This window comes from Dasypus novemcinctus, chromosome 8 (genome assembly GCF_030445035.2).
Source record: "Dasypus novemcinctus isolate mDasNov1 chromosome 8, mDasNov1.1.hap2, whole genome shotgun sequence".
In the NCBI taxonomy this organism is placed as follows: Eukaryota; Metazoa; Chordata; class Mammalia; order Cingulata; family Dasypodidae; genus Dasypus; species Dasypus novemcinctus.
This window is the reverse complement of record NC_080680.1, coordinates 106,917,984-106,932,966: the sequence shown is the minus strand read 5'-3', so window position 1 is coordinate 106,932,966 and position 14,983 is coordinate 106,917,984. Positions and strand designations below refer to the sequence as shown.

Below are 14,983 nucleotides of genomic sequence, written 5' to 3'. Positions count from 1 at the left end.
GTGTATAAATGGCTATAAAATGAAGTGAAATTCTGAAATACAGTCAGAAAGAAATGGTTCCTTTTGACTATATAGTGATAAATCCCATGGGCCAAATTAAGCCATTTTGGATTTTCCTGAATTTTCTCAATCCAGTGTAGCATTTATCACATGCTCTCTAATTCTGGAGTGGAAGTTTGAAAGGGCAATGCCTCTAGAAAGAGTGTATGGGCAAGACCACTTAGTGAGTGCTCTGTCCTCAGTCACTCTCACCTGAATAATTCGCTGAATGTTATTCATAATCACGCTTGTTTCCATTGTAACCGACATACTAGGAATGAGCAGGGAATTGCCAGCACTATGCTTCTGTAACTCTTCAACCTACAAAAGGGATGCCAGAAAGACCATGAGGAAGTTTAAAATGGAAAAAGATAATTTACCCAAAATCTGACCACTTTTTTGAAGGGGCTAAGTTTCTGAGACAATCTATAAATGTCAGCTAGAGTTTTCTTTTGCCAAATGATAATTATCCTTCTAGGGAAATAACTGTTAATTACTATGAATTCGGGAAACAAAGGAAGAGTTTATCTATGGCCCTGTTTATTCCCTGTTTGTAGCCCTGTTTCTACCCCCCACTTTCAACGGAGACCCAACCCTGACACAATCACCTTGGTCATGAGATGATCCATTTTATCTGCCACTTTGCTGACTGCCATTCGAATTTCTGTGTTATGTTGCCGGGCTTCAGTCATGAGAAATGAAGCCATGTCACCTGATCCTAAATAGACATAAGCCAAAAAAAAACTTACGCAACCGGAGTAAAGGATAACTTATAAGGAAAAGCCAATAGCTCTTTTGGCAAAGGAAAGAAAGAAACTAACACTTCCATCTAATAGAAAATGCTGTAAGTGGCTTCACACTGTCAGGAGAAGAGGTAGAGGAGATAAGAGAAGCAAAAGGGCTCAGAAGCTAACAACAACTAAGCTGTGCTCCTGCAAAATGCCTCAAGGGCTACAGTCTGGTCCGGGGGCACAAGTCTCTTTGGATGGCCATAGCACTAATGCTCAGATTGCTTCTCAATTCATCCAACTCTGTGCCAGGCACTGTCCCAGGTATCAGAGACACAGCAATGAATAAAATATGATTCCTGCCCTTGGTGAGCTAGTTAATCTGGTAAGGAAACTGACATGTAAATAGATAATTAAAGTATCTTCTTTTTTTTTTTTTTGTCTTAAGTGCAAAAAAGGGACCTTGTAAGAGGTACAAAAGTAGTAAGAGAAAAGAAAAATGAACTCTTTGGCGATACACATACTCTGGGAGGAAAGGCATGAGGGATGGGTAACAATCAGGGAAGGCTTCACAGAGGAGATGGCAGTTTTGACAGATGAAGAAGGGTTTCCTAGATGGAGAAGGAGGGGGGCTTCCAGACAAGGCTGCATCCAGGAAACCCTTACCACCAATTATGTGTAGAATATACTTGCTTTCTCCCTACCACTGTCCTAACACCAAAGGTGATTACTATGAAAATGGTAAACTGCTGAACAAGAAGGAGAGATTCCATTCCAACTGTTTATTTTGTTTTATTTATTTATTTATTTATTTCTCACCCCTTCACCTTCCACCCCAGTTGTCTGTTCTCTGTGTCTATTTGCTGTGTCTTCTTTGTCCGCTTCTGTTGTTGTCAGCGGCACGGGAATCTGTGTCTCTTTTTATTGCGTCGTCAGTTCTCTGTGTGTATGGCACCATTCTTGGACAGGCTGCACTTTCTTTTGTGCTGGGCGGCTCTCCTATGGGGCGCACTCCCTGTGCGTGGGTCCCTGTGCGTGGGGCTCCCCTACACGGGGGACACCCCTGCGTGGCATGGCACTCCTTGCACACATCAGCACTGCGCATGGGCCAGCTGCACACGGGTCAAGGAGGCCCGGGGTTTGAACCGCAGACCTCCCATGTGGTAGACGGACACCCTAACCACTGGGTCAACTCCGCCGCCTATTTTGTTTTTTTATATAAGACATCCAGACTTATCCATGCATACAAAGTATCTGGAAGTTTACTCAAGAAACCATTAATAATAGTTTCCTAGGATAAAGGGGTTTTAATGATGAGAAAGAACAATATACCCTTCTGTAGTGTTTTACTTTTTTATGAGTATGTTATATTCATAATTTTAAAAATTTAAGAAAGTAGATTTCATCTGAAATACTGGACACTTATATACAGTCATCATCCTTTCTCCCAATTTCCTCCAATGTTTTGCATTTTTTCTGTTTTCTATAAACTCTAGCCACTCAGAGAAAGAAAAAAGGGATGGGAAGAAATAATGCAAGAATAAAGGGCAAAAAGTGGGTGTAAGGGATCTTTTTGTAACGATGGAAATATTCTAAAATTGGATTGTGGTGATGATTGCAGACCTCTTTAATTTACTAAAAAATAATTGAATTGTACACTTAAAACGAGTGAGCGTTATGGCTAACAAACCATACCTCAAGAAGCTGTTAAAAAAATAAAAGAAACAAAAGGTAGAGAGCTACTAGAGTAAAATGAAAAGAGAGAGAGCACAGCAAGACGGAAGGAGAGAATCTGAGGGAATGTTCCCTACCTTGAAAATGGGGAGCTTGAGAGAGTGGTGCTGGGTACAAGGGCCGAACGGGCTGCAGCTGGGAAGTGCTGCTGGCTGCCTGGGGATAAGCGTAGGCTTGCATACCTGCAAAGGGCTGAGAAAAGGCCAAGTTACTGCCAGTTCAGAAAACATGCGTGTCTCTTCCTTTTGCTTATATTCTTCTTTGATAGATTAGCTGGGAAGGGATTCAATCTGATTACATCTGGACCAGGAGAAGATTGGGATTTGGCACTGAATGAGAAAGGCAGCAGGCGTTTATCTAGGTAACCCAGTGGAACCCAGTCACTGAAGTGCTTACATGATTTATTTACATAGGAATTCATTCTCCAACCATTGGGTCTATTGGCTTTCTAAAATAATTTAAAGCTAAGCAAACTCTGCTTAGTTTCTACTGAGGTAAAAGCAGAGGTGTTCAATGAGATTCTAAACTAAATTGGTATTTTCCAAAGCTGCAACAACCTCTCCCCTATCAGATTCTAATATTTATCTGTGTGACCAAGAGTTCTCATTTTTCTCTAAGCCTCATTCTCCTCAATTGTAAATTGAAGATAATAATGCCTTCATAGGGTGGTTAAGTGAATGAAATGAACTGATCCAGGAAAAGTTTCTAACAGCTGGTGATTAAGTGTCTGGCAGATAATAAATGCTCCAAAAATTGCAGCTATCATTTTAGTGATCCATGGATATTTTCCCGTGAAATAAGGAAATCCTGTTCATTTCCATTGACAAACATAACTGCCCATCCATTATAAGAAAATCTTAGTTTACAGGACAGTAATTCTCCATTGGGGGAGAGCAAGGGTGGGCCTTTTTCAATTTTGATACACACTGCTCACCTCCACTAGCACCCTACCCCATTAAGAGTCACCAGTGAAGTGAGCCACAGTTATTGCTGGGAGTGTATCTTACCCAAGTGTTTTGGGGCAAAGAAAGATTCTACTACCCAGACAAATGGTCTCCCGAGGAAGAGTGAAAATAGCCCCTTTAAGAGATCACTTTGAGGATCACTAGAGAGCAGAGTCCAGCTGTATCTTCCATACAGCCTCTACCCAATCCACAACCACTCTGCTGAGTACAGTACAGAATCCTAGCTACCAGCTGCTTAACGGAAGACTTCAACATATACCACTCAACGAGATATGAGTGACAAGGAAAGGAAACAAACATTGATTGGGCCTTTACTACGTGACAGGCCTTGTAAGAGGTGCTTTGTTAGTTGTTGCATTTAATCTTTACAGAAACCTATAAGGTAGGCAATCCTCTGCCTGCTTTACAGATGAGAAAACAGTGGTTTGGGAAGGAGACAAAATTAGAAACTCTGACTTTGGGTGAGTGGGACTATTTGAATTGGGCAGAAAGAAGAAAAATGACTGACTAGAGCCATAATAAACTGCGGCTTATAATTAATATGATTTTTAAATGTTACCTGAAAGGCCTGGGCATTTGCAGGTACAGCTGAGTGAGACTCGAGAGATGCAACTTGCATTAAGGCAGCAGAAGGTGCTTGGAGCCCAGAAACAGATGGCTGAGGTGCTAAGATAAAAGAAGAAGTTTTTGCTGTTATCTACCCCTTGCTTCTCCTTGGTACAAGTCTGGACTAGCACCAAATATGCTGTCATGCTTTAGACTTGACTGCTTTCCTCACCTAGTCTCCCAAAGCCAGCTCTACAGTGAAAGGAAACTGGGCAATCTCAAGTGCCTCTGACTCAGACCTATGATCCCAGAATAACAAGCACACAAGGAGGCAGATGTCTCTTTAGCTGAATGCAGATTTCCAAAACTGACAATGTAACACAGCTAAAGATACAGCAAGTAGAACAAATACATCTCTAGGTCTGAAATTGCCCTGCCCAGGGACAAACTGACAAGTTTCATACTTTGTCCAGTTCTTAGTACTAAAAGAACATAGCCTGACAATTCAAGAGCAGTGATGATAATCTTGGGGCTGATCCAGTCCAAGGCCAAAGAGCCTCAGAAAGCTTCCTTACCTTGTGAGGTCATCTGTGGTAACACTGGATGGGCTGCCTGAAGAGAACGCTGCATAGATGGGGTCACCATGGGCTGCCCCGCCCCTCGCAGAGCATTCACATCCTGAAAAGGCACAAGGGTTTTGGTCCTTAATTGAAGGCTGATGTTGACTGTCCACCCTACACTTGCTTACAACACAGGGTTTCTGGGGAGAAAAAAAAAAGGAAAGAAAGGCAAGCAAGCAGAAAGCCAGGAGTGTAGAGTGTGGGACGTGGGGAGAAAAAGCATATTCTATTGTACCAGACATAGATCCCTTCTCCCTATAAATCTTGTCAAATAATTAAATATAGTTCATTTTTGCAAGCATTTAAAATTGTTGATGTTTTACAGCCTGAAGAGCTGAATTGACAGCTTTCCAGAATGTATCATTTTCGAAACAAGCAACTGCCATAAAACTAATCTAGTCTGTTCCTACAGAAAAGGGGTCTCTTGCAAGGAAATCCAGGGAATAATCTAGCCACTTCTCTTCTGCTAAATAATCTCCACAGGTCTCAAAGTACTCAATGAAAATCAGATAAAGAATATGATTTAATGCACCTCATCAGCATGTTATTTTTAGATAATATTATTTTAGATGCTTTTCCCCATTCTCTCTTTTCATAAAATCAAGGTTATGTTGATCCAGGTATCACTCTAAACAAAGTTATCCTACAAACATCTTCCTACTTCACACAAAGAACAGAAACACTTGAGGCACAAAATGCAGAGATTTTGATCTGCTATAGTTGAAGGGTTGAAATGGCTGTGACATTCTTTTACTGTATAATATACATTTGATATCCCAATATTCTCTTCTGGAAAATCATTTCAGTTTTAGATCACTACAGGCCTAAATCAACCTAAATGTCCAATAAGAGAGTAAAAGGAATTATGATAAATCAAGACAATAAAATATTATGCTACCTTTAAAGATAACACATATGTTAATATTAACAAAAACATTCATGAGACAACATTAAGTTAAAAAGTCAGGTTACAAATCAATAAAAAAGAATGCTCTTTCTAAAATATATTTTACTTCTTTCTTTAGCTATAGTATCAATCCTTCTACAATGATTGATACCAGTTAAAATTTTAGTAAGATTTTTCTTATTTCTAAGAATATTATTTTATCCAAATTTCATTTCCAGAGACCAGATTAAAAATCAGTTCTATCACAACAGTTTCCTACTTTATATTATTTACCAAATTCCAGATGGATTAAAATTTTAGGTCTAAATATGAAATAATAATATTTTAAAACTATATTAAGATATTGCAACAATATTTTAAAGTGGGAAGGCTTCCTAAGCATAACAGCAAAGACAAAAAGCAAGCAGGAAAAAAATGGATAGACTTAATTTTAATAAAATCCTAACTTCTAAATAAAAAATAGACCATATAAATAGCCAAAAGACAAATCAGTTTGCTCTTTAGTAATAGGCAACATCAGTAGAAGACCAACATTTCCCAAAAGGATCTAAAAGGTCAACCAATAAATACAAATTGTGTTCCTCTTATGGGATGAACATAATGCTGTTCAGAGTGCTTGTTAGTGCCATTTTAGATTCGAGTAAATGGAAGCTGAATTAACTACTTAAAACTGCCCAGTTTTTGTGACAGATAAATGGAATTGCTTTAATTTCTCAGGAAAAGTGCATAACAGAAGAAATAAATACATATTTTGCATGTAAGCTATCTAAATAACATTTCTGGGTTAGAGGCAGAAGAAAAAGCAGTAACTGCAACCAAAGCAACAAAAGATAGCAACATGTGCACTATACATTCTAAACAGCTAAGGGGACATACTTCAATTTCTGAATCATTGGAATCCAGCTGTGGTGGGAGGATGGGCAGCATGGGCTGGCCCATTTTAGCCATTCGAGAGATCAACTTGGCTTTGACTGTATCAGGAGCCTAAAAAGAGAGGAAAGCCGCAAAAGTCACTGTGATCAGAGTTCATTACCTTCAAGCAGTTTCATTCCTTTGGTTCTTGTATCAAATCCTTCAACAAGTCCCCTTGCCATATCTGTATGAAACTATTTCCCCTAGACAGTGAGAATTAAAGATTTCTTGGCTATAAACTGATCTGGGTCACAATTAATAATAACAATAAAAATAATTCCCTACATATTTAGAATGGACAAAGTGGTTTGTTACTTCATGTCAATGACGTCTTCACCAAGCATGATTATTATCATTTTATAGAAGAAAAACTAAGGTACAGATGTTTGAGATGATAGTCCTCTCTCAAAAGCCTGGGAGCAATTCATTAATTAGACATTCAGAAGCAATTGGGAAAGGAGGAAACCGGAGCCCTGTTCCAAATTCAGGTTCATTTAATTCTGAATTGACATTTACTTTACAATTAGACCTGTGCCAAAAGTTTCTATACCTATTAATTAGTCCAAAACACAGAGTACATACTCTTGGAGTACATATTCCAGAGGGTGGGTGCACAAGATGATCCACTGGATGCAGAAAGAAATTATTTTTATTTTTAAGCTGCAAACCTAAGACATTAAGCTTGTTTACAAGGATTGACAGTACTCTATGTATATAATTTGTAAATAAATACATATTTTGTGTAACACTTTTTCCTTAACCAAAGGAGGTACATAATCAAAAAAAGTTGGATCCATCAAGGGAGGACTAGTTATATAAACCATATGAACACAGTGGAATTGTGTACTCTATAGTGAAAAAAAAGGATGAGGAAATTCTCTACACACTAACATGGAAAGATGTTAAATATAAAAAGCAAGGTGATAATATATATACTATGCTATTTTTGTGTGTGTGAAAGAAGAGGGGGAGGAATAAAATAGTCAAATTTGCTTGCACCAGAATAAAGAAACATTAAAAATATATGTAATTGGGAAACGGATGTGGCTCTAGCAACTGGGCTGCCGTCTACCATATAGTAGATACAGGGTTCACCAAGGCCTCCTGGTAAAGGCAAGCTGGCCCATGTGATGAGATGGCCCATGCATACTGCTGGCCCGTGCAGGAGTGTTGCCCCACATGGAAGGATGGCCCACATGGAGAGCCGGTGCAGTAAGATGATGCAACAAAAGGAGACACAGAAGAGAGGTAATGAGAGACGCAGCAAATCAGGGAGCTGAGGTGGTACAAGAGAATGATTGCCTTTCTCCCACTCCAGAAGGTCCCAGGATTGGTTCCCAGAGCGGCCTAATGAGAATACAAGCAGACACAGACACAAAGCAAATGGACACAGAGAGCAGACAACGGGGGAGGGAATAAAAAAATAAATCTTTTTTACAAGAAGAACATGTAATCAACTGAGGAATGAATAAACAAATTGTGGAGTATATACATGGTGGAATATTATGTAGTGGTAAAAAGAAATTAAGTCATAAAACACATGACAACATGGATGAATCTGGAGTACATTATGTTGAGTGAAGAAAGCCAGACACAAAAGGAAAAGTACTGTATGATCGCCCTGTTATGAACTAAATATATATGTGAAAGATGAATATGAAGTAGAATTGCATATATGAGACCATTTTTCTTTGAAGCTAAACAAATGTAAGTTAATACTACACAACGTTAATATCAGACCCAAAAAAAAACACTATTAAGTGAAGGAGAATAGATACATACGTATTGTATGATTCCATTTATATAAAATGTAAATATAAATCAATTTATAAAGATGAAAGAAGATTAGTTGTTATGTAGGTCTGAGGAAGGAATGCTAAAGGGTTTGGAGTTTTTCTTTTTGGAGTAATGAAATTTTCTAAAATTTTTGAGATGATGAATGTATAACATTGTGATTATACTAAAAGCCACTGATTATACATTTTAGATAGAATAGCCAGAAACAGCAGCTAGGAAAAGGGGGGAAGCATAGAGAGATTGAGAGGTGAGGAATTTCCTTTTATGTTTGTCTGTTTTGTTTATTATTATTATTATTATTGAAATAATGAAAATGCTCTAATAATGATTGAAGTGATGAAAGCACAACTATGTGATTATAGCAAATACCACTGATTGTACACTTTGGATGAACTGCATGCTTTACTAATATGTATCAATATATAATTTGTTTAAAAAAAAAAAAGAATATGTAAGAAACTAATAAAAGCAGTTACCTAAAGGGGTTAGATGGAATGTAGGTAGATGGGGATAGGTGTGAGAGCAAGTCTTCTCAATGTTCACCTTGTTACATTGTTTTGGTAACCACATCATGTGAATCTAATTACCTATTCAAAAAATAAATTAGATGTAAAAAGATTTTAAAAAAACAAAACCTAAAAAGTTAGAGACCACTGGTCTTTCAGAAGTTACCAAAGCCTGAAAACAGGTTACAGGAGTAGCCATAACTAGAGAATACATTGGAACCAATGTTGCACAATTTTCATGGCAGTTCAAAAATATGAGATTAATTTTCTGCTGATTCTTTGGCTTAACCTTCGGATTTAGGAGATGATGTTTTAAAAAATTTTTAAATTTTTATTAGATTTGTTATAGGTTTACAAAAAAATCATGCAGAGAGTACAGAGTTTCCATATACCACAGCCTCTCACACATATACATTTTCCCTATTATTAACATTTTGCAATAGTGTGGTACCTTTGTTACAACTGATGAGCCAATATTATAATTATACTAGTCACTATAGTCATGTTTACTGTAGTCCATGTAAATTAACTACAGTTTTCATTAGGCTTCATTCTTTGTGTTGTACAGTTTTACAAAACTGTGTTTTTACTGTGGCAACATATGTAACATAAAATTTCCCAATTTATCCACTTTCAGATATACAATTCAGTGGTGTTAATTACATTCACAGTTTTGTGTTACCATAACCACCATCCATTACCAAAACTTGTTCATCACCCCAAACAGAAACTCTGTGCCAATTAAGCATTAACTCCCCGTTCCCTATTACCCTCCTTGCCCTTGGTAACCTGTACTCTAATTTCTAACTCTGATTTGCATACTCTAATTATTTCATATCAACAAGATCATAAATATCTGTCCTTTTATGACTGCCTTATTTCACTCAACATGATGCCTTTAAGGTTCATCTATTTTGCAGCAAGTATCAGAACTTCATTTCTTTTTACAGCCAAACAAGATTCCACTGTATGTATTCACCACATTTTGCTTATCCATTCATCTACTGATGGATACTTGGGTTGCTTCCACTTTTTGGCAATCAGGAATAATACTGCTTTTAACAATGGTGTGCAAAAATCTGCTCAAGTCCTTGCTTTCAATTATTTTTGCTATATACCGAGAAGTGGGCTTGCTGGGTCATATGGTAATTCTACACTCAACTTTCGGAGGAACTACCAAACTGTTTTCCATAGCAGCTGTACCACTGTACATTCCCACCAACAATATGTGAGGGTTCCTATTTGTCCACATCCTTATTTGTTATTTTCAGTTCTATTTTTAATAATAATAGCCATTCTAGTTGGTATGAAGTGGTTTCTCATTGTGGTTCTGATTTCCTTTTCTCTAATGAGTAATGATGTTGAGCGCCTTTTAATGTGCTTATTAGCATTTGTGTATCTTCTTTGGAGAAATGTCCATACAAGTCCTTTACCTATTTTTTTTTCTTTTTATTATTTTCTTTTCCTTTACCTATTTTTAACTGCATTGTCTTTTTGTTGTTGAGTTGAAGGATTCTTTATATATTCTGAATATTTAAACCCTTACAGATATGTTTCCAAATATTTTCTTCCATTCTGTAGATTGCCTTTTCATTTATTGATAATGTCTTTTTTTGATGCACAAAAGTTTAAAATTTTGATGAAGTCCAATTTATCTATTTTTTTTTCTTTTTTCTTTGTCCTCTGGGTATAAGTCTAAGAAATCTGTTGCTTAATATGAGGTTCTGAAGATGTTCCCTTACGTTTTCTTCTAGGTGTTCTATAGTTTTAGTTCTTATATTTAGGTCTTTAATCCATTCTGAGTTAAAATCAATTGGCTACAAATATAAGGGTTTATTTTGGAATTCTGAATCTATTCCACTGGTCTATATGTCTGTCCTTATAGCAGTAAAATAGTTTTGTAATAACTTTTTAAAATGGAGATTACTTTTTACACATATCAGATCAATTATTCTTGCTTTGGGCTGAAAATAAACAAGTAACCTAGGGTTAGAGAGAAATTAAGCATCAACTTCACTCCACCCATCTATACTGTTTCCCAATGTAAGAAGTGAAGGACACAGAGCTTTAGAAGTTAAAGGGCTTTAGCCACTGACTGGTCCACCTGCAGCAAACTCAGAAGCTTTGAGATAGGAAGCCAGGCAGCAGCAAACTACTGTGCACACCCTTCCTAAAGGCATTCAACTGCATATTTTATTAAACAGTTTGCTGGCCCTCTTATCTTGCAACTGGGGAAACACAGAGGCCCAGTAATGTGCTCAAAGTCATCTAGTTGGTAACAGTGTAGAATTCCTCTGAGAGAATGAAAGCATGAAGATATGTAGTATTAGCAGTAATCCTGATAATAATTAGAGCTAATAATGTTTACTGAACTCTTATGTCAGACAGAATACTAAAAACTCAATGGGTATTATTCTATTTAAATGTCATAAAAATCTCTCTTTGAGATAGGCAATTTCCCATTCTAAAGATGGGGAAGTAAACCTGAGGCTAAGAGAAGCTAAGTTACTCAAGGTTACAGAGAGTAAGTAGCAGACAGAGTCTAAGATTAACCACTACCTCACACTAATGTTTACCTCTCTGAATAAATAATATTATCTAAAACTAAAGTACACTTTAACGGGCAGCTCTCCCAATCTAATACCATTCTTCGCCTTACCTAGTAATAATGGCATAGTATAGGCTCCAAGCTAAGTGCCTTATAAACATATCTCACAAGAACTCTATAAGGAGTTAGTTAGATAACTTGCTCAAGGGCACATAGTGTAAGAATAAAGATTTGAACCCACATCTGTCTATAAGGACTCCTAAATAAGGGTAAATTAATAAAGTAACCATTGATTTTCCATTTAAATTGACTGTTCTCAACATTTCTTTCCCTAAGTAGCCATACCCTAGGCACACAAAAGCTTCTCAGCAAGCTAGAGGCGAAGGAAACAGACTCACATACTTACTGTACTTGTAAGCTGTTCGCTGAGGGAGTTAGATTTGGTACGAAGAGTTGGCTCCCTAAAAGCAAATAAAATACATCCTGAGACAAAAACAAATCCCATAATTACAAATCCAGATTATACTGCATATCCAAATTGCTTTTGAAAGTATTTGCTGATTGGCTATAAAACAGTTTTTTTTCTCTTATTTTACATAATCTCTCTTTTTAAAAAAAAATTATTTTATTTATTTCTCCCCACCCCCTTTATGTTTTTCACTTGCTGTGTCTGTTGTTCTTCTTGTTTCTTTAGGATGCACTGTGAGCTGAACCAGGGACCTCTGATGTGGGACGGAGGTGCCTAATCGCTCAAGCTACCTCCACTCCCAGCTTTGTTAGATCTCTCATTCTGTTTTTCCTCACCACATCTCTTGTTGCGTCACCTTGTTGCATCAGCTCGCCATGCCTACCCATCGCTCCAACTGCTGTCTTCTTTAGGAAGCACTGGAATCTGAACCAGCGACCTCCCATGTGGTAGGCGGGAGCCCAGTTGCCTGAGCTGCATCTGCTTCCCCTTACATAATCTTTCAGTGCTAGTAAAGATGAACCATTTTCCATCCAAAGGCTTTTTTATTGTTATATATTTTTTCTTGGGTATATATTATATTTATGTCCTTTACCCATTTCTTACAGAGTTGTGCCCGTGTTCTTATATCTCCAAGTTAGCACTTTTATAAACTATGACAATCCTTTGTCAGGAAAATCTGATTTAAGTACTTTCCCCACTTCCCTCATTCTAATTTTTTCAGTTATTAACAATTATTTTAGTTTTCAATTACATCCCTATTTCTGAACCCCTCTAAGAATCATTTTTACAGAACCCCAAAAGTATCTTACCCTAATTTGAAAGGCAGCGATGTGGGTGGTGACACAGCAGGATCAGTAGGGAGGTTGTCAGCACCAGGTATAGGAGAAGGAACTGCAGAATCTCGGGAACTAACACTTTGTCCATCAGAGCTGGAATCTCTGGCAAACTTCACCTAGTGCAAGATCCAGCACAGGTGGAATAGGCAACGAAAAAGGCACTCTTCTCCACTCCACCCACCTTTCATTTTATTTATTCTTTATTACACACATCATTACCATTCATTGTAGGCAAATCATAAAATGTAGGTAAGAAGAAAAATAATCACACAATCCAACTACGAATCAATAACATTGTTAGAATTTTGGATGCATTATTTCACATTTTTCTGGCACATATGTATTATATAGGTATATATAATACAAGTGTTACATATACATATATATGTATGTATGAATTTTTTACAAAAACAGGGCCATGTTGCTTTGTAACCTGCTTTTCTCACTAATATTAACATATCTGCCTGTCACTAAATATTAATGTACATTATTTTCAACTACTGAAGAGGATGTCTGTTTTCAAGAATAATATCCTTAACTTCTATAACCTATAAGAAAAAGTCTTTAAAGGATTCTGGAAAAAGAAGTCATTAGCATCCCTCCTTTTACAAAACAGATTTGACAAAACCCAACTGTTAAACATTTGGTTTATTTATAATTTTTCCTGTCCTAAACAATGCTTCTTTATATCTTTCCATATAGCCTTAAATATTTCCAAAATATAAATTCCCAGAAGTTAAAATGCTGGTAAAAGGTATGCATTTTTTTTTTATATGTATTCAAATTTATTGTCAAGGTAAAAGAAATGTACAATAGTCAGAATTACATGAGAATGAGAAGTAGAAATTTGTTTTTTCAACTTAAAAAAACAATGTTTTGTGAATTTTTTCTCCACTGTTCTTTTGAAGGGAGGTGGGAAGGAATAAATGTTCTATTAAGGAAAAAGTGCAAAGTCAGCATTTGGGTTCACGTAAGGTCTCCCTTGATACTACACATAATGCCTATTTAAACATGGAAACCTGGCTGCCTTTCACAAATGAAAAGTATATATCTCGCCCAAACAATAAGAAAGTCCAAAAGTTTTGTCCCCATCATAACCTACACTTGTCTCAGATATCCTATTAAGTCTACAGCCATTTTTTTTGTGTGTGTGCCAAAGTTAACCAGAATTGCTTTAGTTATTCTGCATGTGGTAGGCATAATACTCAAAATATTGGGACCCTTTTGTATTTGTGACTTTGGCCAAGTATCTAAGCACAAAATAAACAGTGATAAAAATTCTGTCTCCTTCGGGCCTTTGTGTTTTTTTTTGTTTGTTTGTTTTTTTTTTAAAGTTCTGCATGTATCTTTTTATTTTTACCCAATTAATATTGGATTTTTCTATGTAATTCTTTTTTTTTTTATTGACTTTGTAATAATATTACATTAAAAAAATATATATATGTGAGGTCCCATTCAACCCCACCCCCCCACCCCCCCTCTCCCCCCCCAACAACACTCGTTCCCATCATCATGACATTTTAAGACTTCTGGTAGATAGCATTGAATTTCCCACCAGAGAGGGTAACCTCCACCAGCAGTAAATAAACCGTTCTCAACATTCTGGCCACACTGAGTATTATCATTCTGTACCAGCCTTGCCAATTGACTATACATATCAATTTCTATTTCTTTGTTGGTAAAACAGAACATTTTGTCTTACTTTTAGAAAATGCCAGTGTTGATGGATTCAGACTGTTTTGTCATCTAAAATCAGCTGTGATTTCTTCAAATTCAAAGGAAAATTCAGAGGGAATAAAAACTATGTAAAAGGCAACTGGGAGCACTATCACTGAAAGAGGGCTGGAGTGGCCCTACAAGAGATAAGGTGTTCAGTCAGGAGTCACTGGGAAGGAAAGCATATCCCTTCTCTGTTATAATAGGAATAACAGCCACAATGAAGATAACCATAATATTTACTACTTGTAATTGTGTGTTATAGTTTGTAGTCACAAACACTATCACATTTGAACCTAACAAACACTGTGCAAAGCTAGCAAGGTATTTTATTTTGGCAGGGGATGGGGAGATATAGTATTAATTTAATAAATCAAAGTTTTTACAGATTTTATTATAGAAATTATACATATTCATGATAAAAATTTAAAATGATTGGAAGCAGATTTGGCTCAACTGATAGAGCATCACAGATTTCTGGTGCCACTGACAAGAATGTAAACAGACACAGAACACACAGTGATGGACACAGAAAGCAGACAATGGTGGGGGGGGTAATTTTAAAAATTAATAATAAATAAATCCTTTTAAAAATGCATAAAAAATAAAATGATTCAAAAGTCTAGAAAGTAAAAATTAAAGTTTCTGAATCCCATTTCC

General features: G+C 36.7%; 1 protein-coding gene across 5 annotated transcripts in view; it reads right to left on the bottom strand.

The window, feature by feature from the left end:
• FKBP15 (FKBP prolyl isomerase family member 15) overlaps positions 1-14,983 on the bottom strand; it is a 70,743-nt gene that overhangs the window by 26,132 nt on the left and 29,628 nt on the right. For all 5 annotated transcript variants that reach the window (XM_004452313.4, XM_004452314.4, XM_071217046.1 and 2 more), the window contains 8 exons: positions 12,581-12,723; positions 11,709-11,763; positions 6,416-6,523; positions 4,588-4,690; positions 4,026-4,132; positions 2,579-2,693; positions 648-757; positions 253-360 (listed from right to left, as the gene is read on the bottom strand). In XM_004452313.4, the coding sequence (XP_004452370.2) occupies positions 253-360; positions 648-757; positions 2,579-2,693; positions 4,026-4,132; positions 4,588-4,690; positions 6,416-6,523; positions 11,709-11,763; positions 12,581-12,723 (849 nt within the window). The remainder of the gene's footprint in view (positions 1-252; positions 361-647; positions 758-2,578; positions 2,694-4,025; positions 4,133-4,587; positions 4,691-6,415; positions 6,524-11,708; positions 11,764-12,580; positions 12,724-14,983) is intronic.